This window comes from Callithrix jacchus, chromosome 5 (genome assembly GCF_049354715.1).
Source record: "Callithrix jacchus isolate 240 chromosome 5, calJac240_pri, whole genome shotgun sequence".
In the NCBI taxonomy this organism is placed as follows: domain Eukaryota; kingdom Metazoa; phylum Chordata; class Mammalia; order Primates; family Cebidae; genus Callithrix; species Callithrix jacchus.
This window is the reverse complement of record NC_133506.1, coordinates 69,652,427-69,680,118: the sequence shown is the minus strand read 5'-3', so window position 1 is coordinate 69,680,118 and position 27,692 is coordinate 69,652,427. Positions and strand designations below refer to the sequence as shown.

Genomic DNA, 27,692 nt, shown 5'->3' with positions numbered 1-27,692 from the left:
ACTCTACTCCAACCTGGGCAATGGAGTAAGACTCTGTTTAAATAAATAAATAAATTAATTAATTAATTAATTAATTAAATATGAATGGCCAAAATTGAGTCCCAGGGCCATCTCTAGGCCAGTCACGGGCCAAGGAGAATGTGATGATCATGCCTAGTTCCACCCAGTGACATTTCATCTCTCAGAGCTGGAATGGAAGCTGGGTAGGGCATGAGTAAGCAATGGATGATATTTGACCAAAAAAAATGTTTTTTTGCCAGAAATGCACTACATCTTTAGTCCCCATTGCACTGCAGATCGTTTAAATTTCTTCCAGCTGCCCCCTCCCACTCCAAGATCTCCAGGAGCACAGCTAGGTCCTATCAGCCCCACGAATGGCTGATTCTTTGGGAATGATGGCTAAACACCGGCCATTACGATGAAGGATGGATGGGTGCGATGTTGGTAGACTGAAGGGCCAGATGCAGCTTCAGACACATGGAGGGTTTTGGAAACGGAGAGACCTTTCCTTGTATGCCGAGTGTCCAGAAGACATTCAGGAGGGAGGAAATAGGACCTTGAAGTTTGCGCCCCCCTCTCTGGTTTTACTAGTTCTTCTCATAGATTTCTTAATCATTGTGAAATAATTTCCTTCACTTATATGCATTCTCTCTGTGTTTGATTAACTTTTCAGAGGTTTGGTCACGGGGGGATTGAACCAGTTTGGATCTAAACTCGAGCTTTCGGAGGATTTTGCTTTGTCATCCGTGTGGTTTTAGCTCCTTAAATTGAGCCGAGCCGATCCTGGGATCTGCTTCGCCTGCATCCTGCCATCTGGTGTAATCCCCCTTTTCCTCAGACGATAATCCTGCAATTGCCTCCTTCCAATCCCCCAACTAAAGCTGTTTTAAGAGCTGCTTTTTTGTTTTGTTTTGTTTTTGAGAAGGAGTTTTGCTCTTTTGCCCAGGCTGGAGTGAAGTGGTGCGATCTCAGCTCACTGCAACCTCCAACCCCCAGGTTCAAGTAATTCTCCTGCCTCAGCCCCTCAGGTAGCTGGGGTTACAGGTGCATGCCACCACACCCAGCTAATTTTTGTATTTTTACTAGAGATGGGGTTTCTCCATGTTGGCCAGGCTGGTCCTGAACTCTTGACCTCAAGTGATACGCCTGCTGTGGCCTCCCAAAGTGCTGGGATTACAGGTGTGAGCCACCTCACCCAGCCAAGAGCTACTTTTCTTACACATTTGCTCTTTCTTACGCCTCTTCTGCAGGAGGCTGAGCTGACTGAGCTCCTTGACAGGGCCCACATCATTCAAACCAGACTCAGTGACATCTGCCTTTGGCTGAACGGATGGAGGGTGAACAGGTGTCTCAGCTGGGAAATGAATCCTGGGCTAACGCCAGTGAGCCTTGTCACTCATGCAATGTTTCATTTTTCCCGCAAGATTAAAAGTTTCCTGAGCCAAACACCATTCCTTATACCCTTCGTATCCTCACAGCACCTAATAACATGGCCTCACATGGAGCAGGGGTACCATAAATATTTATTAATATCCTAATCTTTCATCACGAAGGTAGTGTTAACACTGATGATGAGCTTGTGAGTCAGGCTGCATATGACACCAACATGAGAGTTGAAGAGCAAAAAGTGCAGAAAAAAAGATGCAACTACATGCCTTCTGTTTATTCTAGCTGATCTCCGATTTTGTTTTCTGCACTGCTGGCTAATTGGGAACCATGCACATGAACAACTCTCAAGATGTGTGAACAACAGACATAAGAAGAAAGAACAGAAAACAGCCTGAGGACGTGAGTGGGAATCGCCCCCTTAACTCCGTTTCCTGGGCGTCTCAGGAGCACCACACCTGGCCTGATACTGCACACAGGCACCCTCCCATCCCCAGGACAGCACTGAGATGGGAATGGCATGACCCCCATTTTATTGCTGAGATACTCAAGTACGAGGTGGTTGAATTATTCACCCAAGGTCATGGAGCTGGCTGTTGGCAGATGTGAGCCTGTTCTCTGATCTGTCCCTTAGGGGACACAATTCAGGCCAGTGCTCTCCACAGCCCAAGATGGAATGACAGAAGCTGCCCTGTGGCTGCTTATCATGCCTCACTTGTGGACTCCTCTCACTGTTTCCCAGGGTAACTCTGCATATTTAGTCCGTCTCCACTGATTCACACAACAAGAAAAGCCAACTTCCACCAAGGAAACTAGCGTCTTCATCCATTCTGGCTGCTATAACAAAATACCATAAACTGGGTGGTTTATAAACAGCAGAAACATAGTGCTCACAGTTCTAGATGCTGGGAAGTCCAAGCTCAAGGTGCCAACACGTTTGGTGGTGTCTGGTGGGGGCCTGCTTCCTGATTCACATGTGATGTCCCCTCACTCTATCCTCACAAGGCAGAAGGGGGAACCAGCTCCCTTGGGCCTCTTTGATAAAGGCACTAATCCCATTCATGGGGGCTCCACCCTTGTGGCCTAATCACCTCCTAAAGGTCCCACCTCCTAATACCATCATACTGGGAGTTAGGATTTCAACACATGAATTTTTGGGGAACCCAAACTTTCAAACTGTAACACTTAGCTTGACTCTATCATGCAGGCCTGGGGCCAACGTGAAGCAGACAGACCACTCTCTCTCCTGGGAGCACTTGCCCCACGGCTGGCTTTTCTCTCACCTGGCTTCTGGAGTGACATCTAGTTAGAGGCTTGGTAATCACTACAGGGTCATAACCTTGGCTGCCAAGGAGTTTTAATAGATGCCCTGAATCTTCCTGGCAGGAAGCTCCTCTGTGTCCTAGCCTGAGTGTGGCTCTTCCCACATTTTTTCTCTCCCTGCAGTTGCAGCAATCTCCGGCAAGGCCATTACATAAGCAATGTCCCTTGCCAGCTGTCACCAAGGCCACCGGAAAAATTAAGACCTATGTAAGCCAGCAATGGCTCACCAGAGGCTGAACAGCCCCGCAGGCTCGGTACCCCCTACTTGGAGGTGGGTTGGGGCCCTCTTATGACTGCCAGCCTGGATTTTTCCAAAGCACAAAAACCACAATGATGTGCATTTGCTGCAGATTTTTTTTTGTTTTTTCTTTCTTTCTTTTTTGAGATGTAGTCTCGCTGTGCCTCCCAGGCTGGAGTGAAGTGGCGCAATCTCGGCTCACTGCCACCTCTGCCTCCCAGGTTCAAGAGATTCTCCTGCCTCAGCCTCCCGAGTAGCTGGAATTACAGGTGCACGCCACCACACCCAGCTAATCTTTGTGTTTTTAGTAGAGACAGGGTTTTGTCACGTTGACCAGGCTGGTCTCAAACTCCTGACCTTGTGATCCACCCGCCTCAGCTTCCCAAAGTACTGGGATTACAGGCATGAGCCACCATGACTGACCAACTGCAGATTTAAAACCAGTTAAGACACTGGGAAGGTAGCACACACAGGCTAGAAGCATCACCCTGAAAGCCATCTGTCCCCTTTGGTTCTTGATTTCTTCTGAGGTCAAGGTCATGCACTTGTTCTTGTTTCTAATCACTTATCCCACCTTGTATAAGTCCATTATGTGTTGCTATAAAGGAACACCTGAGGCTGGGTAATTTATAAGAAAAAAGGTGTAATTGCCTTATGGTTCTGTAAGCTGTAAAGAAAGCATAGCATCAGCATCTGCTTCTGGTGAGGCCTCAAGAAGCTTCCACTCTGGCCAGGCACAGTGGCTCACACCTGTAATCCCAGCTACTTGGGAGGCTGAGGCAGGAGAATTGCTTGAACTGGGTGGGGAAGTGGAGGTTGCAGTGAGCTGAGACTGCGCCATTGCACTCCAGCCTGGGTAACAAGAGCAAAATTTCATCTCCAAAAAAAAGGGTGGGTGGGGGGTGGGGGGAGAGTGAAGAGTGAGAAAAACAAAAAGATAACCATGAGAAGAAGGGTAATTTTTTTAAAAGGATTAACAGAAGGGGTTAAAATTGAGGCTTTTGGGGAGCAGCTGGTAGACAGAAAAAGAACTTGGCTAATAAATAATTTGGATGAAAATTAGTAAAGAGATTGGAAAGAATATGGTGTCAGAACAATAATGAACCATTTTTTATATAAGCTAGTTCCTGGAATGGATTGCCTCTCATTTGTATTATATCAAAAGCTGTTTGGTAATTGAAGGGCAGCTGGTGAAGGTTGGTGAAAGATCAAACAGAGGGACTAAAGCAAAGGACTCAAGGAGAAAATTCTCTGAGTCTGAAAAAATATACAGTTGGATTTTTATGCTGAAATGCCCCCAAAACAAACGATTCTGAGAAATGAAACCACTAAAAGAAATGAGTTGAGAAAATGGACATAATGGAGTATTTTATTCTGAAAAGAATAAAAAGAAGAAAAATCAAGTGGAGCTCAGAGAGAGAAGAAAGACAATCCGCAGGGTGGACCTGAGCAAAGGGCTTTTGTCTGAGGTTTATGCAGTGCTCGTGGCTTCAGTGAGCTGATTCCTGGTATACTTTGCACTACATTTGGCCAGAACAATGATTGCTGCCTGTTTTTTTTTAACTCACAAAAATCAAAGTATTGTGTAGCTTTTTCCACCTGCCTGAGATTCCAGGTTATGAAAATAAAAGGATGAATCAGAAGTAAGAATATAGCTTTGATGAAAAAGCCTCCATCACACGATGACATGATCGGTTTCACAAGACCCATGGTGTTTGTCTGACGGAGACATGACTATTTTGGGGCTTTACGTAGCAGAATTCTTGTCACAAGAATATTCATAGGTATTTGCGATATGGGTCCACATTGAGCATCTGAAGTTCAGTTCTGGGTGCAGTCTGGTTTTTGTATGTGTCCTTGTAGTAGCAGTTTGTTTCCTAAGGAAGAATTACTTGGGGATTTTTTGAAAAAAAGATTAAGTAGCAGTAGTAGCTAACACTTAGATGCTTACTATGTGCCAGGCACTGTTTGAAGCTCTTACATGCTGTTTCAGCAGCCCCAGTAGGCAGGTACTATATGATTCCATTTTGCAGATGAGGAAACTGAGGCTGAGGGAGGTTAAATAACTTGCCCAACATCACAGAGCCAGAGAGGAGCAGAACATGGATTCTATGTGCCAAACCCCTTGCACCCACCCCATACTTGGCAATTGTTCATATTTATCCAACTTGCTTCAAGTTCTTTTATATACAAGAGATAAAACATCTCATAGAAAGTGGCTGTGCCTGTTATATTCCCGGCCCCTGTTTCATCCCCTGTCCCATCTCCAGTTTCTTTTTCAAATATTTACATTCCTGTCATATTTATGGACAATAGTGCTATTTTTTCATGTTTCAACATTTGCACAAGTGGTAACATACTCTATCCATTGTGCAACTTCCTTTTTCCTCCATTTCCATCATTATAAGGTGAGCGCCGTCTATGTTGATATGAATCCATATCTCAGCACCATGCAGCTCTGTACTTGCCTGCCACACTTGGCTATTGAGCAGTTGAAATGTGACTAGTTGGAATTGAGATGTATCTTAAGTGTAAAACACCCGATTTCAAAGACAGTAGGAAAAACAGTAAAATTGCCTGTTAATAATTTTAATATTGATTGTTGAAATTATAATATTTTGGATGTATTGGGTTAAATAAAATATATTATCAAAATTAGCTTCACCTACATTTTCTTTTTTTTTTTGATGGAGTCTCACTCTGTCACCCAGGCTGGAATGCAGTGGCTTGATCTCGGCTCACTGCTCACTGCAGGGAACCTCCACCTTCCCGGTTCAAGCAATTCTCCTGTCTCAGCCTCCCAAGTAGCTGGAACTACAGGTGTGCACCACCACACCTGACTAATTTTTGTATTTTTAGCGGAGACGGGGTTTCACTATGTTGGCCAGGCTAACCTCAAGTGATTAGCCTGCCTTGGCATCCCAAAGTGCTGAGATTATAGACGTAAGGCACCTCACCTGATCCGTTTTCTTATTTTTTAATGTGGCTGCTAGAAAACTGAACACAGCATGTGCGGCTTGCATGTTTGGCTTACGTTTTTATCAAAGGGAATTGATGTCGATCATTCCTCTTAGCTGCCGTCTGTCTGGGTTTTGCTAATTGGCAAAGGAAGAAGCCCTAAATCTGAATAGTAAGAAGAATTACTATTTGCTGTGCACAGATACTTACTCTAAGCGCTTTACAAGAAAGACCCATTCAGTCCTGCGAGGTTGCGCGGCTGCAAGAAGTGAAGTTAAACAATTGTCCAGTCGTGAAACTCCAAGGAGGCTGAGTTGAAGCTGAAGTCAGACTACTGGGTAACCACTAACCGGACAAGCCCCTGTGAGAAACGGCATAAATCCACCTGAGAAAGCAATGACCTCAGCGTTTACCTTGTGGCGAGGGGAATGTCTCCTTCACCACAATACATTCTCCTTGCATATCAGTGGAGCATCTGTCTTTCCTGACTTTTCATAGATCAGGTTATAAACAGACACACATTTGTTGTGGCAGGTACAGCTTTAATGAAACCAGCACAGGCAGTATTTTTCTGACATCCACTTGCAACATTATGAAGTCAGCTTTACTCTTTGCCACTAATTATATTAACTATTTTTAGGGCAAACTGTCAATGCACCATACTGGTTCATGCCTCCTAGGTTTTCAATTTGTTTTCTTTAGCCATATCTATTTATACCTCGAGTGCTTTTCCTTCAAGAGGTGTCCTCATTTTTCTGACAATGATACAGTTGTGGCTCATAATTAACTTATAAAAGATGTGGGAGGGCAAAGATGACGTGCAATTGCCATGGGGGTATTATTTATGAATATTGGATTGCTTTTTGAATTCTGAATTCAAACCCACTTTAACATTTTGAATCATAAAGTTACAGGACTGGTAGGGACCCAAGGTCTCTTTAGTGTCGGTTTAGACTGTAGGCTTGGAGTCAGCAAGCTGCATGGACTCTTAGGCTGGTATCTTAACCATTTAAGTCTTGGTTTCCTCATCTGTAAAGTGAGAATCCTGACATCCATCTTCTAGACCTCTTTTTGTGGATTAAGTGAGACAGTGGCTGTAACTCTGTTCCTTGTATCTACTTTTATTCCATGGTAGTTGTGATAATTACTATTATTATTACTTGCTATATCATCTTTCTCCAGATGACTGCAAAGGCATAGTCTCTTCAAGCACATCTGGCCCTATTCTAACAGGCCTTTTTCTCCTCCATGCTCTACCAGAACTCCTGAACTTTCCCTTAGTTGGAGAGGTCCATGGTTAGAAGGAAGAAAACCCTGCAACCCACTCCTTTCCTTTGCTTTCTCTCTGGGGCACCGTGGGCAGCTCTTGCTGCAGAGAGCTGTGCTGAGGCTCTTTACTACAGAACCTATACAGTGCTTGCCCCCAACAGTGCTTCCTTCTATGTCCCACTCCCCACAGATTTGCCTTCATACAGGCTTCCCAATATGCCTGGATATGTCAGCACTGATCCTTTCCCTGGCCACCTTGCCCTTATGCTGCATGGATGTGGACCTCTTTGCCTCTCTGTACTGCCCACGATGGTGGACTACAGCAGAATGGGCTCACCAGTTGACAGCTTTCTCCACTCATGTCTTCTATTCACTAAGCTTGGTGGGTGTCCCCATTGCCCAGAAAATTATTACATAGCCCTCATATCAAATTTGTTTTGAGAAGCATTACCACAAACCTGTCTCTGGCCTATGATCCCAGGGAGTCCTCCCTCATGCCAACAAGACCTCTTGGGATCAGCCACATATGTGAAGTTAGAATGCGGTTTAGGCTCTGCCATAACTCTGAACTAAACATGATTTTAGGGGTGAGGAAACTGGGACCTAGGGGCTTGGGGAAGTGGCCCGAGGGTATGGAGAGTAACTGACCTGTCTTTCTTCCAGGATATAATATTCATTCCTGGCACCAATCCCCTCTACCTTGTATTGAAAGCAAGGACAGCCTCCCTGCAACCACACGTACAAGTGGCCACTCAGCAGGTGCATACTAAACGTGTGTTGAGTTGTATTATTAGAATCTCAGTGGCTATGCAGCATTGGAGGGACAGCAATCCCTTTGCCTCTGTGTCCCTAAAGCTAAGCAGGAGGTCTCCACGTCTTGCACTGTGAGCCAGGCGGGGTTTGGAGCCACTGGCCCTGAAGGTCCCTACTCTCTGGATTCCCAGTGCCTGCGGAGCCCAGGCCTCAACCAGCAGGTAAGTGCAGTCCATACCTCCCGCGGGTCCAGCTGGTTCTTCTCCAGACTTGGGTGTACTAGGCCAGGCTGTGCCTTACTAATCTCAAGGCTTCCTGTGTTTGTGTGAATAGGAATAAGAAGATTGTTATTTCTGGCCGGGAGCGGTGGCTCACGACTGTAATCCTAGCACTTTGGGAGGCCAAAGTGGGAGGATCACCTGAGGATGGGAGTTCGAGACCAGCCTGACCAACATGGAGAAACCCCGTCTCTACTAAAAATACAAAATTAGCCAAGCATGGTGGTGCATGCCTGTAATCCCAGCTACTCAGGAGGCTGAGGCAGGAGAATCTCTTTCACCAGGGAAGCGGTGGTTACGGTGAGCTGAGATCGTACCATTGCACTCCAGCCTGGGCAACAAGAGCGAAACTCCGTCTCAAAAAAAAAAAAAAAGAAGATTGTTATTTCTTAAATAAATCCCCTATTTCTCACTATTTATTCATTTAGCAATCTTGACTCACAACCCAAATCCAGGCACCCCCCCTGGACCCACCGCGGCCCATTGCCTAGCAACAGCCTTCCCGCCCCGCCTCCGCGCCTTTGCCCACCGGGTGCTTAGTGCGCACGCTCTAACCCCGCCCTGTAGGACGCACTGTGGTGACGTGTACAGTCCGCGACGCTTTCGGTGATCCGACCTCTGGGTTGGGCTAACCTAACCCCGGCGTTATGGCCTCCGCCGGGGTGGCAGCCGGGCGACAGGCGGAGGATGCATTGCCGCCAACGTCCGACCAGCCGCTGCCCGACAGCAAGCCGCTGCCGCCTCCTCAGCCGCCGCCGCCGGTCGCTGCCCCTCAACCGCAGCAGTCGCCGGCGCCGCGGCCTCAGTCACCGGCCCGCGCGAGGGAGGAAGAGAACTACTCCTTTTTACCTTTGGTTCACAACATCATCAAATGGTAAGAACCTAGGAGAGGACCAGACCTCATACTCCCTCCAGCTTCTCGTCTCACCCTTTTCAGAGCTGCAGGAGGCCTTGGCGCTCTGGGGCACGCCCCCGTTTCAGAGTTAGGAAAACTCAGGCTCAGAGCGGGAAGAGGCCTTTCCCAATACCACAGAGCCATTCCATGAGTTAAGCAAACGATTTGGGCCCTGAGAGGTGCGATATCTTTAAGAATAAGGCCAGCTTAGAGACCAAATGCAGACGTTTGTCCAGAGGCTCAAGTGTACATCCAGCTATCTTGAGCAAATTAAATCTCTCTAAGGCTCAGTTTTCTCACCTTTAATGTTAGTAATACTTTAGTTCCTTATTTCAACAGACTCAGCAGATAAGCATCATCTTCCCTGTGTTAGATACTGCCAGGTGCTATGGGATGGACACAGTAAAAGGGGCCAACATTTCATCCCCAAAGGTTTCACCAGATAGAAGGAAAAAAAGACATGATTGGGAATAACCCATAATTCAAAAAGATTGAGAGGGGAGCAGTGGTGATGGGAGACATTAGACTAAACAAAGACACAGAAGTTGCCTCAGATGATTAGACCTACCTGTACTGACTTTGTTCTAACTGTTCTAACAGTGCGAAAGGAAATTACTGTCATCCTTTTGGCCAGCATCCAGGGTAGCCTGAGTTTTCCAAGTGACTCTGTAAAGAAAAAGCCAAAAACAAGAAAGCCAGAGTCTCACTGATCCCCATGTTTGCCTAAATTTTTATTATTTTTGAGACAGGGTCTTGCTCTGTCAGCCAGACTGGAGTACAGTGGCGTGATCTGGGCTCACTGCAGCCTCAACCTCCTGGCCTCAAGCCATCCTCTCACCTTAGGCTCCCAAGTAGCCAGAACCATAGGCATGAGCCACCGCACCCAGCGAATTTTTGTAGAGATGGGGTTTCACCACGTTGCCTGGGCTGTAAATTATTTTCATTATGTTACTGCACTGTGTGTATCCACGTGATACTAGTTGTAAACCCCTAGGCTTGTAACTCTTATTCAACCATTAAAGACCAAAACAAAGTAAATTAAAGGAAAATTACAATTCCAGTAACATTCAGGTGAACATTAATGTGCTCTTCACTGTTTTACTGAAATGGAATTGTTTCTTACGTGAAGGTCTCGACTGTTAGTGGCCCAGCCTCTTTTGAGTTTAAGCAAACTAGATTCAGTTGCTGTGGGATGACCTGATGCTGTTCTGCCCCTTTTCAAATAACTACAAAGGCTTTATTCTCCCATTAGACCCTGGCTTCACTTGGTGTGAAAATACTCTTTATAGGGTAAGGCAGCCTGTTCAGTTTTTGTGAGCCTGTGATAATGATCACAGACAGAAATACATATGCAGCCCCTGTAATCCCAGGTCAGTGCTGGATTATAAAGGGTTTATTCAGATTAACCCCAATTGACTGGTTTTACAAAAAATGTGGAAAAAGGAAAACATAAAATGTACACATTCACAAAGGCAGCTCTTGAATCCCTGAGAGATTCTTGAGCCCTGGTAGAGCAACTGGGTTGGGTGGCCTTAAAGATGTAGTAGTAAGTTTCACTAGAGAGAACAGGCTTTGAAGTTAGACGGTTCTGGGTTCAAACCTGTGTACTGACACTTTCTTGCCTTCTAATCTTGATATAAATGCCTAACCTTTCTAGGCCATAATCTTCTTATCTCTAATATGTCTATAGTGGACCTCATAAGATAGGTCAAATTATGTAATAGCTCTATAATGTGCTGACTGGGTGACCTTGGCAAGTAGCTTAGCTTCTCTGAGCTATGAAATGGGAATACTTATGTCATAGGATTGTTGGGAGGATGTACTGAAGAGCATACCTGTGAAACATAGTGGGTTGATCACATGTGCTTGCCTCTGTTCCATCTAAAAGGACAGAGAAGGGACTTCAAACAAACAAAAAGCATAGAACCTCTGGATGCAGTGGCTCATGCCTGTAATCCCAACACTTTAGGAGGCTGAGGTCAGCCTATTGCTTGAGCCTGGGAGCTCAAGACCAGCCTGGGAAACATAGCAAAACTTTCACTCAACAAAAAATACAAAAAAAAAATAGCCAGGCATGGTGGTGTGTGCCTGCAGCCCTGGCTACGTGGGACGCTGAAGTGGGAGGATCACTTGAGCCCAGATTACACCACTGCACTCTAGCATGGGCGACAGAGTGAGACCTTGTCTCAAAAATACAAAAGCATGAAACCAGAAGGAACAGGACAGGAGATTGCCACAAAGTGGATGGCTAGAGCAGATTCATCTGCCAACTCCTAAGCAGCTGGCTTGTTAAACATGACCTACCCCCATATATCAGGAACTCTAGTGCAAGGACCCTCTGGAACAGGGAGGGTGAAGGTGGGTCTAAGAACAGGAAGGTTACTTAGAAGTCTGTTTAAGAAGCAGGTCCCCACAGTCCTACTCCCAAGCAGCTGGGTGACTACCTTTCTTCCAACTTGGCAGATCGTTAAAAGGTTACTTTCCCAATTAGGAAGGAATATCTGGACTGGGGGACACCAGGCACACTGCAGGGGCAGGTGGGGGAGCCATACTGAAAAGAAGGATTAAGAGGAAGTTTGCAGACTAAGGAGTGAGACCCCACTCGAGCCTTCCCCCCCTGGTTTCTAGATTGGCAGCCAAAGAGTAGAAGTGCCCTCTCTATGATGTGTGACCAATTAAGAGAAAATACATTGAAAAAAAACCTAATCAATTAATTTTGAGAAAATGAACAAGCATCACTCATTTGCAGAGCTTCCACTAAGCCTTTTAGTGTTTTATTCTTTTTTTTTTTTTCTTGAGATGGAGTTTCGCTCTTGTTACCCAGGCTGGAGTGCAATGGTGGCGATCTTGGCTCACCACAACCTCTGCCTCCTGGGTTCAAGCAATTCTCCTGCCTCAGCCTCCTGAGTAGCTGGAACTACAGGCATGCGCCACCATGCCCAGCTAATTTTTTTGTATTTTTAGTAGAGACGGGGTTTCACCATGTTGACCAGGATGGTCTCAATCTCTTGACCTCATGATCCACCCGCCTCAGCCTCCCAAAGTGCTGGGATAGTGTTTTATTCTTAAATATATGAGTGGATGGCCAAGGCCATTAAGCATGGGAAGAGAACCCCTGGTAAGAAAGACACAGGTCAGGCACGGTGGCTTATGTCTGTCTGTAAGCCCAACACTTTGGGAGGCTGAGGTGGGAGCTCAGGGAGCTGAGGTTACAATGAGCCATGACCACACTGCTCCACTCCAGCCTGGATGACATAGACCCTGTCTCTTAAAGAGAAAGAAAGAAAGACGACAAGACAGAAGAGCAGAAAAAGCCACTTGATGGAAAGCAGCAGGCACAAAGGAGTGGATGGTGCTGCAGCTGTAAACATGAGAAGAGGCTGGATCCAACCCAGAAACCTTCAGTGTAGCTGTGTCCTTGAGCTTATAGGCTAATGAGGGAGGAATATGGGCAGAGGAGACCTCATGAAGCCTGGAGGAGTCAGAAGGCTTGGTAAGAGTGACGCCAACAGGCCCAGCACAGTGGCTTGCGCCTGTAATCCCAGCACTTTGGGAGGCTGAGGTGGGTAGATCACTTGAGGCCAGGAGTTGGAGACCAGCCTGACCAACATAGGGAAACCCCATATTAAAAATACAAAAATTAGCTGGGTGTGGTGGTATGTGCCTGTAATCCCAGCTGCTCGAGAGGCTTGAAACCAGGATGGTGCCACTGCGCTCCAGCCTGGGTGACAGAGCAAGACTCTGAAAAAAAAAAAAGAGTGTTGCCAACAATGAGTCTTCAATTAGGAAAGGGAGGCAGGAGGAAGGGTGGTATAGGAAAAACGTATAAGGACACGAAGCCAAGAAATAGCATCTACTCATGGGAGTCAGCTTCTAGTTTGGTGGTGCTGTGCATATATCCAGGGCAGGAAGAGGGAGCTGGGGAGGAGAGAAGAGCTGGGAAACAGAGGGCAGCAGTCTTCTAAGGCATGGGGAGCTAGTGAAACTGACAGGCTGGAAACCAGTCAAAACAGTCCTGGCAGGCAGAGATGAGGGCTGGGACCATGTCCAGTCACCCAGGGTGCTGCTCTCTGAGCCTGGGTCCCTTCCTTTCCTATAACCTCCTCTATGATCCTTTATTATTTGTTTACTTCTTGCACAGGGGATGAGTAAGGAGCTAAAACCTGAAGTAGTAAATTTAGCCTTTCTTGTTCTCATAAAGAATTCAGTTTTTGAAAAATTATTTAATAAAAGTAACAACTACAAGTTTAGAAGTACAGAAAACTGTAAGATGGAAGAAGGGTTCCTTCCCCCAGTCCCCTCACCTACAGTAACTGGGTATCTTTTCAAAATGTATACAGATTGAGATGATGTTTTACTTGACTTTCTTTACTGATTAGTCTGTTTTGGCCACCTTTCCATGCTGCACATAAAGATCTACCTCATTAAGGCGGCTGCAGAAAATGGCATCTTGTGGCTGCCCCATAATTTATGCAAATGGTTTTCCATTTATGGATTTCTAGGTGTTTTTCTAATTTTTGCTATTCCCAGCAGTGCTAGGGTTGACATCTTTGTATATGAATAAGTTTATGGTCCGATAAATCCCAGCAGTGGGACTGCTGGAGCATAGGGTGAGAACATTTCTCATTGTGATAGTTATGCTAAATTTAGAGCTCTACATCCTTTTAGCGAACTCTTTCCAAAATTCAGTCCTTGTAGACTGGACTGCTTCAGTTAACCTAAAATGGCCTATAAATCTGCCACCCAGAAAGCATTAAACAAAAATTAAAGTTTTAGATGGATTCTGCGAGTACCCATGGATATGAAATGGAAAGAGGGCCTCTCCCTTCCCTCCTCCCAGCTCCCTTGCAAAACTGCATAATATTCCGCTTAATGAATGTGCTGTCGTTGATGTAAACAGTTCCTTGCTCAAGGATACTGTCATTGTTTCTGCATTTTGCTGTTGTAATCAGCACTGCAGCAAGCATCTTTGCTCTTGCTGTCTTGGTAAACTCTTGGTAGTCTCTGTGGGGGTAAATTTCTAGTAATGGGATATGTTAATTTACCATTTTGGTCACTACAAGCAGATTCGGAAAGAACGCCCTGATTTATGCGTCCCCAGTGTGTCTTTTCCCGTCACCTGCCATCACCATTAAACTTTTAACTTTGGCAAATCTCATAGGTCAGAAATGACACATTGCTCTTTCATTATATTAGTTAAAGCATCTCTTCATAGGTTATTTTATATGTTATTTGTATTCTCCCCTGTAAACTGCCCATTTCTCTATCAGACATTTTTATGTACAGCAAGGATATAATGTCAGATGTACTGTAAATACTTCCCCCAGGTGTTGCTTTTCTTTATCTTTGTTCATAGTCGTGGTTTTTGTATTTGTTTTTTATTCAGATGAATATAATTTCATGTAGTCAGGTTTGTTAAGCCTTTCCCTATGAATTCTGAGTTTTGGTCCTATTTAGAAAGGCTTTCCCACTCTAAAATTATAGGTATTGATCCCTTTTTTCTAGAACTTTCATGGTTCCATTTTTTTACTTTTAATTCTTTGAGGCTCCTGGAATTTGTTTTGGTGGTGAGAGTGAGGGGCCCCAGTTAGCCACATCCTCCTGTAGCTGCACATTGAATATTCGTTACTTTCCCTGCTTGCGGTGCCACCTTGACCATGCACTGAATTCCCTTATGTTTTCTGATCTGCTTCTGGACATTGCATCCTTCTCCAGCACCAAGCTATTTTAGTTCTTCAGTCTTCATGTACATCGAATGACCTTTTAAGGTTCATTTGCTTTCCTTCCTCTTTCTTGTCAGTGTTTTCCTGGCCTTGCCTCTCCCGTGGCATTTTCTAGCAGCCTGCTCGAGATCGTGATGCTTTCGGTTAGTGGGACATTTTGTCTTTAATCTGCTTCTTTACTTCCAAGCCTGTTGATACCACTCATTGGCCAGGTCACTCAGCTTTGCTTTTGGATATTATAATCACTGTTTAATTCATCTCTTTGCCCTTATGTTCACTTTATCCTCTAAATGTTATTTGGTTAATTTTTCTCTGTTTGCCATTCTTCCTAAATGGAGACGAACCTTAGCTCTTCACTCAGAGATCTCCGCAGACCGTCTTCAGATTGCCTGCCCAAATAACCGACACAAAGCCGAGAGTGGGTCCTCCTGCTGCAGCTGCTGTTGGGTGGGTAGAGTCCTCCGGGCTGGCAGCTGCTTCTCTAGAAGTGCTTAGGGCAGTGCCGCACAGAGCCCCGTGAACCAGAGCCTCTCCTGTATCCCAGGTACCTGCCTGGTTCTTGGAGGGCTCTGGCTAGGACAACCTTGCCTGGAGTGGAACCCATGGCACTTTCATCTCTTCTAGTGGCTCTCCTGTAGTTTCATGAAAAATTAAACTACACATTTATATTATTTTTAAAGAATGAGGAAAGGGAAAAGAAATCTCATTTTTGTGCCTATAAGAAATATTATCAATCCCAACTGTTGAGACTTTCTTAATATATATAGATGTTAACTTTTAAAAATACATCATAAAGGAGTAATGAAATAGGGTCTGTTAGAGTGGGAAAAATTATTACTTCTTCCTTCAAACTGAACACATTGAATCTGAGTTTGGAACACAGTAGCCCAGCCTAGGCCTTGTGAAGAGCTGTTGTTGCTGCCTTGCCTGATGGTTCTGGCCCACTTCATAAAAGTAATCTGTTGACATGGGTACCTTTAACTCTTTACAGGGTCTATTGCTGCTAGGTAGATAGAGGGGAGCTGTCCTTGCCACCACAGACAGGGCTCAAGTGATCTGTCCCAGCCCCTCCAGCTTGGCCTGGATGCTTCAGCAGGTCAACAAGCCCTCAGCGCCCCAGCCAGATCTCTTTTGTGGGAATAGGGTGTTATTGACTGTCTCTGCCCACTCAAGTGTCTATTTTAATCTGCCTGGCCCTGCATGCCAGCTGAGACCTGTTCCTGGGCTGCGCAGGAAGCGGCCCTGCTGAGTGTCCACACTGGCTTCCTGGGGATGGTCTGCATGCAATTACTGCAGCCCACTGCCCTTCACTTTCTTCTCCCTCAGCCACACCCCAGGGAGTAGGACCAGCAGCCACAGATAGGGGGTGTTCATAGACTGCTCAGAGGGGGTGTTTCTAGTCTGCCCAAAAGCCTCTTCACTCCTCTGCCGTGTCATTTCCATCCACTCAGTATGATTTATAACCAGAAAGTGGCCCCACCAGAAGGCAAGCCCCATGAAGGCAGGCCTTCATGAGTCAGCAATTCCTTAGCGGCCATGAAAAATGCCAGGGGAACATTTACGTGGGTCCTGGGAAGAGCGGGAAGCTTTGCCTGGGAAGGCTGGAGGCGCTTGTGGTAGCACCGGGTGGGTTCCTTCACAGTCTGAATGTGCCTGAGAGGTGTTGTCTGTGCATAGGGGCCATCTGGAATTTATTTTATTTTACTTTTTATGTTTGAAATGGAACCTCACTCTATCACCCAGGCTGGAGGGCAGTGGCATGTCTTGACTCACTGCAACCTCTGCCTCCCAGGTTCAAGTGATTCTCGTGCCTCTCAAGTAGCTGGGGCTACAGGCACACACCACCACACCTGGCTAATTTTTGTATTTTTAGTAGAGATAGGGTTTTGCCGTGTTGGCCAGGCTGGTCTTGTCCTCTTGGCCTCAAATGATTCACTGACCTCAGCCTCCAGTGATCCACCCACCTCAGCCTCCCAAAGTGCTGGGATTTCAGGCATGAGCCACCGCACGCAGCCACCATCTGGGATTTTTAAGCAGCATAGTGACTTGCTTGGACTTGGGTTTCTAAGGGCAGGTAACGCAGAAGTGTTTCAGGAGAGGGAAGGACCTGGGTCCATAGGAAGGCAATGGCAGTGGGAGGTGGCTGGTCTGGAGGAGGTGGAGCTGGCAGGACGGTGGCTGGGAGAAGGGGGCACACAGGTGTGAGTCTGGGGGTCTGGTGGGGCAGTCTCCTAGCACGGCCAGTTGAGTGTGTGACTGGCGCTGCACCCTTCCTACCCATCCCCTGCTGACAGCGAGTCTATGCTGGACAATTGCCGTCTCCACATTCCAGGCAGAGGTGACTTCGTGACTGTGGAGGGAGGAAACTGAGGTGCAGGAAGAGGGGCTGGCTGGGGAGGCACCTGCCGTGTCCTGGGGTCGGGAATGGATGAACCCATCCAGGCATTTTGTAGAGCAGTGATTTTCAGACTCCATTTAGCAGCAGAACCTTTTGTCACTCTTCTCTAAAAAGAATATATTTTACATGTAATGTTGTGAGCAGATGAAAGCAAGGGTGTGAGTTCTAAGCATCTGTCTCCGGAAGGCCTCATAGCTCTGGCAGAACTGGAGCAGAGAAATACAGTTGATAGGTAAGTAGTACCAGTATCATCCAGGCCAAGAGGGATAAGCGTGCCCTCCATGCCACAGAGAATCTACGGCAATACAGTTTTTTTGGAGGACATTTTGGTAATATCTGTCAAAAATTTAGATAAACATAACTTTTGACCCAGATTCCCTACTTTTAGGAAATTATCTTACCAGAATACTTGCACAAGTGCATAAGGATATACGTACAAGATGTTCACTGTCATCCTAATATATCACAAACATTACAATTGCCCATGAATAGCCAGGGTGATTTAGCTATGTAAGTACTTGTATCTGTGTTAACATGGAAGGACATCGAGGTGCATAGTTAAGTAGAAAAAGCAAGAATGAGGATCATGTATGGTCGCATTCCTGTCAAAACAAGAAAAGTCAGTGTGTATTTGTATGCTATTATATGTTTCAAAGCCATCTGAAACTGGACACCACATGTTAACACAGGCTATCTCTTCAAGAGATTTCCCTTTCTAAGCCTCTGGTGTCTCATTTTTGAATTTTTTTCCCTCAAGTACCTACTACTGTCATTTTGTAAAAAGTGATCTTAGAAAAATGAAAGGAACTGCAGTTAGCATGGTGGGAGGAGAGTCTGCGGGCAGAGGAGTGGACTGGTAAGGGCTGGTCTGAGGGCGAGGCAGCTAGGACATAGTGGGGCGGGAGGCATGGTGCAGGGAAGCTGTGAGGAAGAAGAAATGGGAAACTGAGTCAGATGTCACCAAGAAGTCAAAAGAAGTTGCTGTCAGGTTTGGGAGGAAGTCTGTGGCGGTGGTTCCAGCACAGTTACTGGCCAGTTTGCATCTGTACTAAAGCATCCATACTAAAAACAAGAACAACGAAGAAAATCGGGGTGTAATTCTCAGATACACTCGCCTAAACCCTGCAATGTTTGCCCCTGAGTCCGGTGACACAGATATAAATGTCTGTCATCCATGGGAAGGATGCTTGGAAGATCACCCCTAGTGAGAGTATTTTTGTCCACTCTAAAAAAGCCATAGTAGGTGGGACCAGAGTGCCCTGTTTGTGTGATGTTCATCCTCCTCGACCTAGTGGCTTTTTTCATTCCTTCTATAGTTGGCCGATGACTAACCTTGAACACAAAGGCAGGCCCACTTAGAGCTTTCTGCTTTTATTCACTCAGTATTTGGGCCTGTCCCTTTTCTTTTGGCTTGAATATTTCAGTCATCCTGGCTTAGCTGATGCCCACTTCTGAATAGCGTGTTTTCCTCACACCAGGAGTTCTGTGCTGCTTACCTCCACCAGCTAGGGCAGCTGGGCTTGCAGAGGGCCCTCCCTGTGGCCCGCACAGCCCCTTTTGGCTCCGCTCCCTCCAGGTGGCTTGTCTTGTCTTATGGCCTCTTTTTTATTATCTGAAGACTGTCTCCTTTCCGACACTTCACCAAAGAACAGGCAGCCCCTGCAACTTGGGGGTTTTCAGAGATGAGCATCTTAAATATGACTCACTTTCAACTTTCAGAACTAAATTTTCTTTTGGGCCAGGTTATGTTTGCTTCAAGAATGGAATTATCTGTCATCCAAATTTCTATTTTGTGTACTTTTTTGTTTGTTTTACCATGTCCTTTCAGGCTCGTGTGATGTGAATCGGTTTTTTTAAAACCATATTTTAATTTTGAAACTCCCTTGGGATTTAAACTCATAACAGTATGTTAACACACATGCCATCCAAGTAGAATGATTTCAGAAATCCAGATGGTTTCTGTCCACGTTTGTGGATCAGAGCAGAGACTCCAAAGAATTGAAATAAAAGAAGTTCCCTGTTTGCTTCCTTCCAAACAATTTTTACTTGTCGTGTGACTACCAGTTCGTCCTCCCTAGAATCTGAGATAACGTATACTGTAATGGCGTCTCTCAGTTGAGGGCATCAAATGACAAATGTTTGGCTGGCCTCTCATTTCCTGGAAGAAGTGATTGATTCTCCAAACCCCCCACCCTGAGTTTGGAGCTGTTGGTAAATACTGAGCCGGCCATGGTGGCCATCTTATTGCAAGGTGTGAGACGTAACTGATGGATCGCCAAGAAAGATGGATATTCTGGAGAAATGATGAATAGTTAACATGAATTAGCACCATCTGGATTGAAATTTTCCACTACAGATGAACATTTATTTAAAAAAATTAATGATCATTGACAGTTTTTTCCTATTACGCCTCAATGACTTACTTTTAGAACAGCTTACTGAGTTGCCTTTTAGTTTTGGTCTCAACCACGTAACTTTTTTTTTGAGACAAAGTCTTACTCTGTCACTAGGCTGGAGTACAGCGGTGGTGTGGTCTCGGCTCACTGCAACCTCTGACGCCCTGGTTCAAGCAATTCTACCTCAGCCTCCCGAGTAGCTGGGGCATGCGCCACCGTGCCCAGCTAATTTTTATATTTTTAGTAGAGACAGGGTTTCACCATGTTGGCCCAGATAGTCTTGATCTTCTGACCTCAGGTGATCTGCCTGCCTTGGTCTCCCAAAGTGCTGGGATTACAGGTATGAGCCACTGCGCCCGGTCCACTTAACTAACTTTTTTAAAATGTATAGGATGGCTCACGCCTGTAATCCCAACACTTTGGGAGGCCAAGGTGGGTGGATCACAAGGTCAAGAGATCGAGACCATCCTGGTCAACATGGTGGAACCCCGTCTCTACTAAAAATACAAAAAATTAGCTGGGCATGGTGGCACACGCCTGTAATTCCATCTACTCAGGAGGCTGAGGCAGGAGAATTGCCTGAACCCAGGAGGCGGAGGTTGCAGTGAGCCAAGATCGTGCCATTGCACTCCAGCCTGGGTAACAAGAGCGAAACTCCGTCTCAAAAAAACAAACAAAAAAAAAGTATAGGAGCAACTTTCAGGCTGTTTCTTTCATCTCAGGTGAGGTTATTCTTGCCTCGTTTTTCACTGAGTGGGAGCTCTGTGCAGCTAATAGTAGCTGTGAGATGGAGCGAATGATCTGCTTTGAAAGTGAACTTGACTCAAAGGGTAAGGAGTGTACATGACCATAGTAGAAGAGAGCCTATGTCTGCTGAAACATTTAAATTAACTAAACTTTAAAATTTATGAACAGCTCTGTGGATATTAGTCTTTATGTTAACCAGTTCAAGCCAGTATCAAAACCTCCACTAAAGTTAGCTCTTGCTAGCTGGTAGAGCCTCCTGACTGGTCTGGAAATGTCTCCAATTAGACGAAATGTCGTATTTCAGTAAGTTGTGTTTGGCATTTGTCACCTGCTGTTGGTATTGGTTTGTTCATTGAATACATGTTCTGTGAGCTTATTTGCCAAGCATTCATTCTTTCCATGGATATTTCTTGAGTGCCTGCAGTGCCCTGTACACTGGGCCAGGGGTAGGGAGACATCTGTGACCAGGCAGACATGGTCCTTGACCTCACAGAGTAACAGTTGACAAAGTGTTCTAAAAGCTGTTGCAGGAATGACAGCCAGCTCTGGGGGGTGCAGGGCAGGAAAGCCACGATGAGTATCAAGCTGCGAATGCTCATGGCTCTTACTCTGCCCCCGCAGCATGGACAAGGACAGCCCCGAGGTCCACCAGGACCTGAACACCCTCAAAACCAAGTTCCAGGAGATGCGCAAGCTCATCAGCACCATGCCCGGCATCCACCTGAGCCCTGAACAGCAGCAGCAGCAGCTGCACAGCCTCCGGGATCAAGTCAGGACCAAGAACGAGCTTCTGCAAAAGTACAAGAGCCTCTGCATGTTCGAAATCCCCAAGGAGTAGAGCGAGGCCGACTTCCAGGAGCACCTGAGAAAGAGGGAAGCAAATGGCCTGTCACCCCACAGCCACTACCCCCCCGGCCGAACGCTTGTTGGGGCACAGTTCCTGTGGAACCCAGCTCAGAACTTCAAGCTGCAGGGGCGGGGTTCCTGTGCGGGAGCCAGCGCCGAGAGCTTGGCTGTGCTGGGGCTTCCTTGTGTAGATCCATATGTCTAGATGCATAATAACTGGAGTGCCTGCTGGTGGAAGTCAGAATGCTCCTGGAGGCTGCGGAGGGGGTGGAGGACTCTCCCTTGCCTCTGGGGAGGGGGCCATCTGCTTCGCATCCAGCCCCACTGACAGATCTGAAGAACACAGTAAGAAGGGAGGCGGTTCCTCTCTGCTTCCTTCCCTCCCCCTCCTCCCACCCCCATAGGATCAGTGTGTACCAGGTACATATTGTTCCTGTTAGCAGCAGCTTCTTGAAACACTTGCATAGAATCCACTGGACAAATTAAGCCTGCGCTCATATGGCATAGAGCTGTGAGAGAATGTTTTGAAAGGCCACAGGGTGGCTTTTTTCCCAGTTTGGTTCCTTTTCTGTTTGAGCGGTGAAGGAACTATAGCTGTGGGGGTGTCGGCCCACACCCCTGCCAGGCAGCCCCTGGCTGCAGCTTCCCTGCTTCCTAGCACTCTCCTCTCCTTCAGCGCTTGCTCTCTTCCTTGCTCGGCACCTTCAGTCAGTGCCCAGGGCTGGCAAGGGGCCGTCCTTTCCACTCAGGCTGGAAGAGGTCTTCAGGCGGACAGACCTGTCTTCTGTCATTTCAGATTCCCATTGCCGTGGTGAAAAGGTCTTTCCCTTCTGTTCTCACTTGTGGCAGCGATGTGTACTATGCTGCAGAGGGGTTCATGATGCACCTTGTGTTCAGAGAGGGGCAGTTCGGGTGGTCCTCAGCCATGAGCTAGGCCTGACAGTGACACAGCCAAGTTTGAGCTCTTAAAGGTTTATAGCAGCCCTCATTTCCCCAGCATCCCTGATTTCTTCCGGATGGGACATTTTCTTTGTTTGCTCTCCCTTGACTGTCAAATTGAGGTAGGAGTAGTTCTCACCCTTGCTTCTCCAAGAGGGGGTGCCAAGTCCTGGAGTGTTGTTTGGGTCTAGGAATGAGCACACAACCTGCGCTGACCACTTCGGGGACTTAGCAGATGCCCGCCAACTGACCTCATTGGTAGGAGGACTGGGTGAAGATGTTTTTAGCAGAGCTGCCATTAGTGTCCAACTGCAGCTACCTATCAGAATGTGGGTGGTATATTGGGGACCTGGGGATGTGTGAAGGAGGAGACCAGATTTCAGTGGCTTTGCACAAAAAAGTAGGCTCGGAATTCAAGTGGGTGGTCACCTGTTAGACCAGTTCTACCTTGGAACTGTTATTTAACTGAATCAGTTATTTCCTTGAAATTTCACAGTTGCGGGTCGGCCACTTTTAAGGCTCTGACAGATACCATGAAACATGAAGCACATGGAAATCTAAGACCCTTGGGGTCTGAATGCAAGGCTGAAATGAACAAGGGCTCCTCACGCGGGTGGAGGGAGCTGGAGCCTACCTTGTGTTCCTGTTTTGACTTGTGACATTCAAACGCATAATTAAAAGGACTTGTACTCTGCTGTTTCTGGACATCATGCTTTCTGTACTGAGAAATTCATAGTGGGATGCTCTCAGATCATTTAGAGGAAAATGTTTCTCTTACTCTGTTCAGACACAGAACCAACCCTCTGTTCCTCAACTCCCTCCACTCACCTGCTGAACCAGTGTGGAACAGGAACTCCTCTCCCGGCTGGCCTCAAGGGGAGTTTGCCTGGCAGGTCATCCCTGCCCCTGCCTGGCACGGGCCCCTGGGCATCCGTGGTTGCCTTTGATGGAGTGGCAGGGTGGGAGTGGGGGTCCAGTGCCTTTTGGTGACTGGAGGTTTAGTCCTGCCAGAACTGCCCTCCCTGAGCAGGGTTGAAATCCTTCTAGGACAATTGTTGAGTGTTCCTCACAGGGCTGAGCACCCTCTCAAAGCCACTAATTATTTGGATTACTGGGTGGCATGCATTTGTGCTAAGTACTTTTCAGATACCACACTTAATCCTCACAGCAAGCCCATGCAGAGGGTGCTCTGCCCCAGGTTTGCAGTACTAGTGACAGAGGTGTTCCTGGGTGCCTTAGGCATGAGAGGGAGATAGCAAGGCTGAGGGGTGCATGGGGCTCCACTCCTGGGCTTGAGCACTGCCTGGAGCTAGAAGGGAGCAGACGCCCAAGGGTTAGCTGTTTCCTGCCAGGGTGGCACCCTGGAGGGAGGGGGTGGGAGTGGGCACCTGGATGGACCTGCTTCCAGATGGGTCTCAGGGTCTTTCCTCAGGGCCTGAGTGATACCTCCCAGTCTGAGAGTTCGCCTGGGCCCACACTGAGTCTGGTGACAAAATGGCTAGGCACAGTTCCAGTGGCCCTTGGGCTAAGGAGAATTCAGAACGTTTTCTTAGAAAATGAGGCCTTTTGTCATCAAACACAAAGAAAATTAAGCGGGTAGGTGGCTAGAAAGAGTTCATCTCCAGGAGGGACCCTGAAATCCTTTACCTTCGTCCTGGTTTTGTAGGGAACCATCCCCTGCATAGATGCCCCAGGCACCTAGGGCCTTTCTGGCCGCCAAAGCTGCTTTCAGAAGGGCAGGGTATTTTCCAGTTCCGAGGAAGGTTAAGTTCTAGTTCCACACAAGTCAAAGCCCAGCCCCTTCCCTCTCCCTACCCTTCCCGCCTCCAGCCATCTCTAAAAGCAAAGAAAAACCGGTTTTCCATTTTAAATTATTTTATTGTATATTTAAAAACCAACAGTAATAAAGACCTCACTCGCACACACGCAGTACAAATACCAGGGTGAGGTTTTGTTGGTGTCCGTGTTGACACCGGAACTACTGTTAAAGTGCAAGTTTGGTTTTGTGTTCCTTTGTGCAGTTTCACTCACATGTAAACAAGTCACTTGGCTATGATTTGACCCAGCCCCCCTTAGTTTTGGGAGGGCACAGGTTCTGCCGGCTGTCATGGCAACCCGGAATCACAGACAAGATAATGCCCCGTGGGTCCTGACCCTCAAGCCGGGCAGGACGGTTTCTTGAAGCCTAACAGGCTGGATAACTTCACATCACCCCCACCCCGCACTCACTCTTAGGTCTTTGAGAAGACAATGCCACTCTCGGCAGGGCCCTTGCCCCCCACCCCGCCAAGTTGTGGGGATGGGATGGGGTGAGGGTGGGAGTAGTCTCAGTCTTGGCCAGTTCTCTTTCCTTCCAGAGCAGATGACTGTCCCTTCTTGGTTCAGTGGCGCCTCCCCAGCGCTGGGGGCGGATCGCGGGGAGGGAAGACGCTAGTCCAGTCCGCGCGCTCGCGGCCCCGGGGCGCACGGGGCGTGCCGGGCCGTTGGATTTGACTTAAACAAAAAGGTCCTCCTTATGTCGTGTGGCTGCCGGCGCGGTGGGGCTCCTAGCTGATGACGCAGCGCTCCTTGTCCTTCGCCTGGCTGCCGGCGCTGGCCTTTTCTCGGATGTACATGAGGTCGCTGTGCACGCTTGGCCGGCGCGCGAAGGGTGCCACGATGCCGAAGGCGTCGCCCGGGTCGCCGCCGCCGGCCCGCAGCAGCCTCTTGTTCCGCAGCGCCTTCTTGTGCAGCACGTCGCAGTACTGCACGGAGACCTTGCGGTGCAGGTCCGGACTCATCTCGCTTGGCAGCTTGGCCATGGCGAAGAGTGCACGGAACATCTGGTCCAGGCTGCTGTTCTTCTTGGCTGAGATCTCGAAGTAGGCGCAGCGCTGGGGGTCGTCGCCCACCAGCTGCTCGATCTCGCGCTGCTCCACCTCGCGGTAGAAGTCCCGGTCACCCTTGTTGCCACAGATGACCAGGGGCACGTCCACGTTCTCCTTGGTTTTGTTCTTGAGGCAAGCCTTGGTGTCGAGGATCTGCTGTCTGAGCCGCTGAACCTCCTCGAAGGAGTCGCGGTTGTCCAGGCTGAACACCAGGATGAAAACGTCTCCTAGAGGGGGCACAGAGAGCAGAAAAGGAGAAGGTGAGGGTGGCTGTCCAGGGGACAAGTTGGGCTGACTTCGGGGTCGCGCGGGGCGCGCTTGCCTCTCCAAGCGCGAGGCGCGCGACTGGCGCTCGCGGGCTGTCCTGGCAGAGGGTTCCCCGCCCTTCCCTCCGGCGCCTGCCCGGCCCCCGGCTCACCTGTGAGGATGGAGAGGCGTCGCATGGCGGGGAACGGGTGGTTGCCGGACGTGTCGAGGATATCGAGCTGGTAAACCTCGCCGCGGATGGAGTAGAACTTGCGGTGGAAGTCCTCGATGGTGGGCGTGTAGGCGTCCTCGAAGCGGCCGGTGAGGAAGCGCGAGACGATGGCCGTCTTGCCCACCTTGGACGAGCCGAGGATAACCATGCGATAGCAGTTCTTGGCCGGGATACTCAGCTCCGAGTCGCTGGGGCACATCTTCTTGATCATCGCGGCCAGTTTCATTGGGCAGAGGGGCCGCGAGGGCGGGAGCGGGGCCGAGCGAAGGGCGGAGAGTGGCCGGAGGCGCTGGGGAGGCGCGCGGGTTAGCGGCCGGAGGGCTCTGCTCGGGCTGGGCGCGGCTCGGGCTTGGGGATCCGGCTTCGCTCGAGCTGGGCTTGGGTTTGCGCTCGGCTCAGAGTCTCCCGGGCTCTGGGCACAGGCAGCTCGCTCTGGCTTTGGCGCCCGGCCGCCGCCCTTATATGCAGCCTGCGTGGCCGCCCCGCCCCGGCCCTCCCAGCTTGGTGCGTCACGCCCCGCGAGACCCGCCTCCCCCGCACCCGCTCCAGGCCCCTGCGACCTCGCCGACCGCTGCCCCGCTCCTGCTCTCTGGGCGCGGGGGCTGGGGGAAACTGAGTCCAGGGTCGGGCTGAGGCTGGAGGCGCTTGGACTCCGCTCTTCCACCGCCGCGGGCTCGGCTGCCGCAGGGGTGTTGGGGTTCTGGTCTCGGCGGTGCCCCGACCCTCTGCGACCTCTAGCAAGGAGCCCCCTTCCAGCTCCTCCCGCGCGCGTACACTCACTTTCTTTGGTTCTCAGTTTCCCCAGAGAGATCTAGTAAGTAACCCAGTAAGCGCAGCAGCGTTTGCTGGGGGCTTGCGCGGACCGTATATTGAAGTCCCCAGAGCATAGCCCAGACACCTCCCGCTCCGGTCCCCAGCCCGGCGCTTGTTCCCGGGAGGCGGAAGCCGGGCTGACAACGGGTTTCCGGGCCTCTGGCGCGCAGCTCGGCACCGCGCGCTCAGGCCGCCAGAGGGCAGCAGAGGGCCCGGCCGATGGCGCGGGGAAGCTGCGGGCGCCGCGTTCAATGCTGGAACAGGCGAGGAGCGGGGCGGGTGGTGAGCGGGAGGGACGGGGCAGGGGCCTCGGAGCGCCAGGCTGGGACCCAGCAAGAGCGGTCCCCAACCCCGCGCTCTGCTGCAGGCCTCAGCTTCCTTTCTTCCAGCCAGAGATGCTCTGTGGCATGGAGGGCTCTGCAGCCAGCGTCCCACCCGAAGGGCCAGGGCCCACCCCGCTCCCCCATAGCATTTTGGATCTTTACTCTGCGGCACGTGGGCCGACCTCATTGTCTAGCTGAGAGAACCTGAGCTCAAAGCCACAGTGAGCCCTGGGAGCACAGCACAGCCTCTTGCCTTCTCCTGGGCCTCAGCTTTCCCTTCTGGAAGATGGTGATTCTGGTTCTGTGATTATGGATGAAAATATGCAAATAGTTTAGGAGGGCAGGTGGGGTAATCGTGACAATAACAGTAGTGTTGATCCATGGGGCCTGGTGGGGGTACACTCAGGCCCACTCAAGGTTGATCAGTAACAGGAGTCCTGGGGTGATGTTGCTGAACGTTGGCAATAAGGTATCTGGAGCCTGCTCCTCAGCCCGGAGTGCTTGAGGAAGCCACTGCTCCCAGTCACTACAGGCAAGGCTGTGCACTCAGTGTTTTGCTTTGGCCATGTCTGATTTAGGAGAAACCTAGGGGACCATTACCCAGCTCCATCAGCCCACCAGTCAGTTGATGGTGCTCCGTGGGCAGTGCGGTGGCTGCCACCCTCCCACCCCATGCCTACCCTCGCCCCTCCTGCACTGGCGCTTGCTACAGGACACTCCTACTTGCCTCTCAGCCCAGCTGGGCCCCCATCCTCGGAGTCCCTGCGTCTCTCCCAGGCCTGACTCTTACTGTCAGATATTTCAAATGCACACATCACACAGTGCACATCCAAGGGCTCATCAGCTGGATCTAAGAAATGTCAGTGGCCCCCGGCTCTGATTCCTGGTGTCACGCAGGAGTTATCTGACAGGCCCCTGGGGCTGGGGCCTCGCCATTCTTGCTTTCTGCCCCCACTGAGGCTCCCTTCCCTCCCCATCTGAGGTATGTCTGCCAGATACTGGGAGAAGAATGAAGCCCCAGCCCTGGATAGCAGGCTGCAGCGTGCAGTGGTCCCGGGTATT

At 48.9% G+C, this 27,692-nt stretch overlaps 2 protein-coding genes across 3 annotated transcripts; one reads left to right on the top strand and one right to left on the bottom strand.

The window, feature by feature from the left end:
• Positions 1-8,804: 8,804 nt before the first annotated feature.
• Positions 8,805-22,844, top strand: MED9 (mediator complex subunit 9). Its single transcript, XM_002747875.4, has 2 exons — positions 8,805-9,079; positions 20,986-22,844. Exons 1-2 carry the CDS (start codon positions 8,853-8,855, stop codon positions 21,200-21,202), a joined length of 444 nt encoding a protein of 147 aa, XP_002747921.1. The 5' UTR covers positions 8,805-8,852; the 3' UTR covers positions 21,203-22,844.
• A 1,162-nt stretch (positions 22,845-24,006) lies between these two features.
• RASD1 (ras related dexamethasone induced 1) lies at positions 24,007-25,928 on the bottom strand. 2 transcript variants are annotated; one of them, XM_002747874.7, is made up of 2 exons: positions 25,435-25,928; positions 24,007-25,243 (listed from the first exon to the last, which is right to left on the bottom strand). In XM_002747874.7, the coding sequence occupies exons 1-2, from the start codon at positions 25,718-25,720 to the stop codon at positions 24,696-24,698; spliced, it is 834 nt and encodes a 277-aa protein (XP_002747920.1). In that variant the 5' UTR covers positions 25,721-25,928; the 3' UTR covers positions 24,007-24,695. The 2 variants fall into 2 exon arrangements, with proteins under 2 accessions (XP_002747920.1, XP_008994711.1); XM_008996463.5 differs by having other exon boundaries at positions 24,966-25,169.
• Between the last annotated feature and the right edge of the window lie 1,764 nt (positions 25,929-27,692).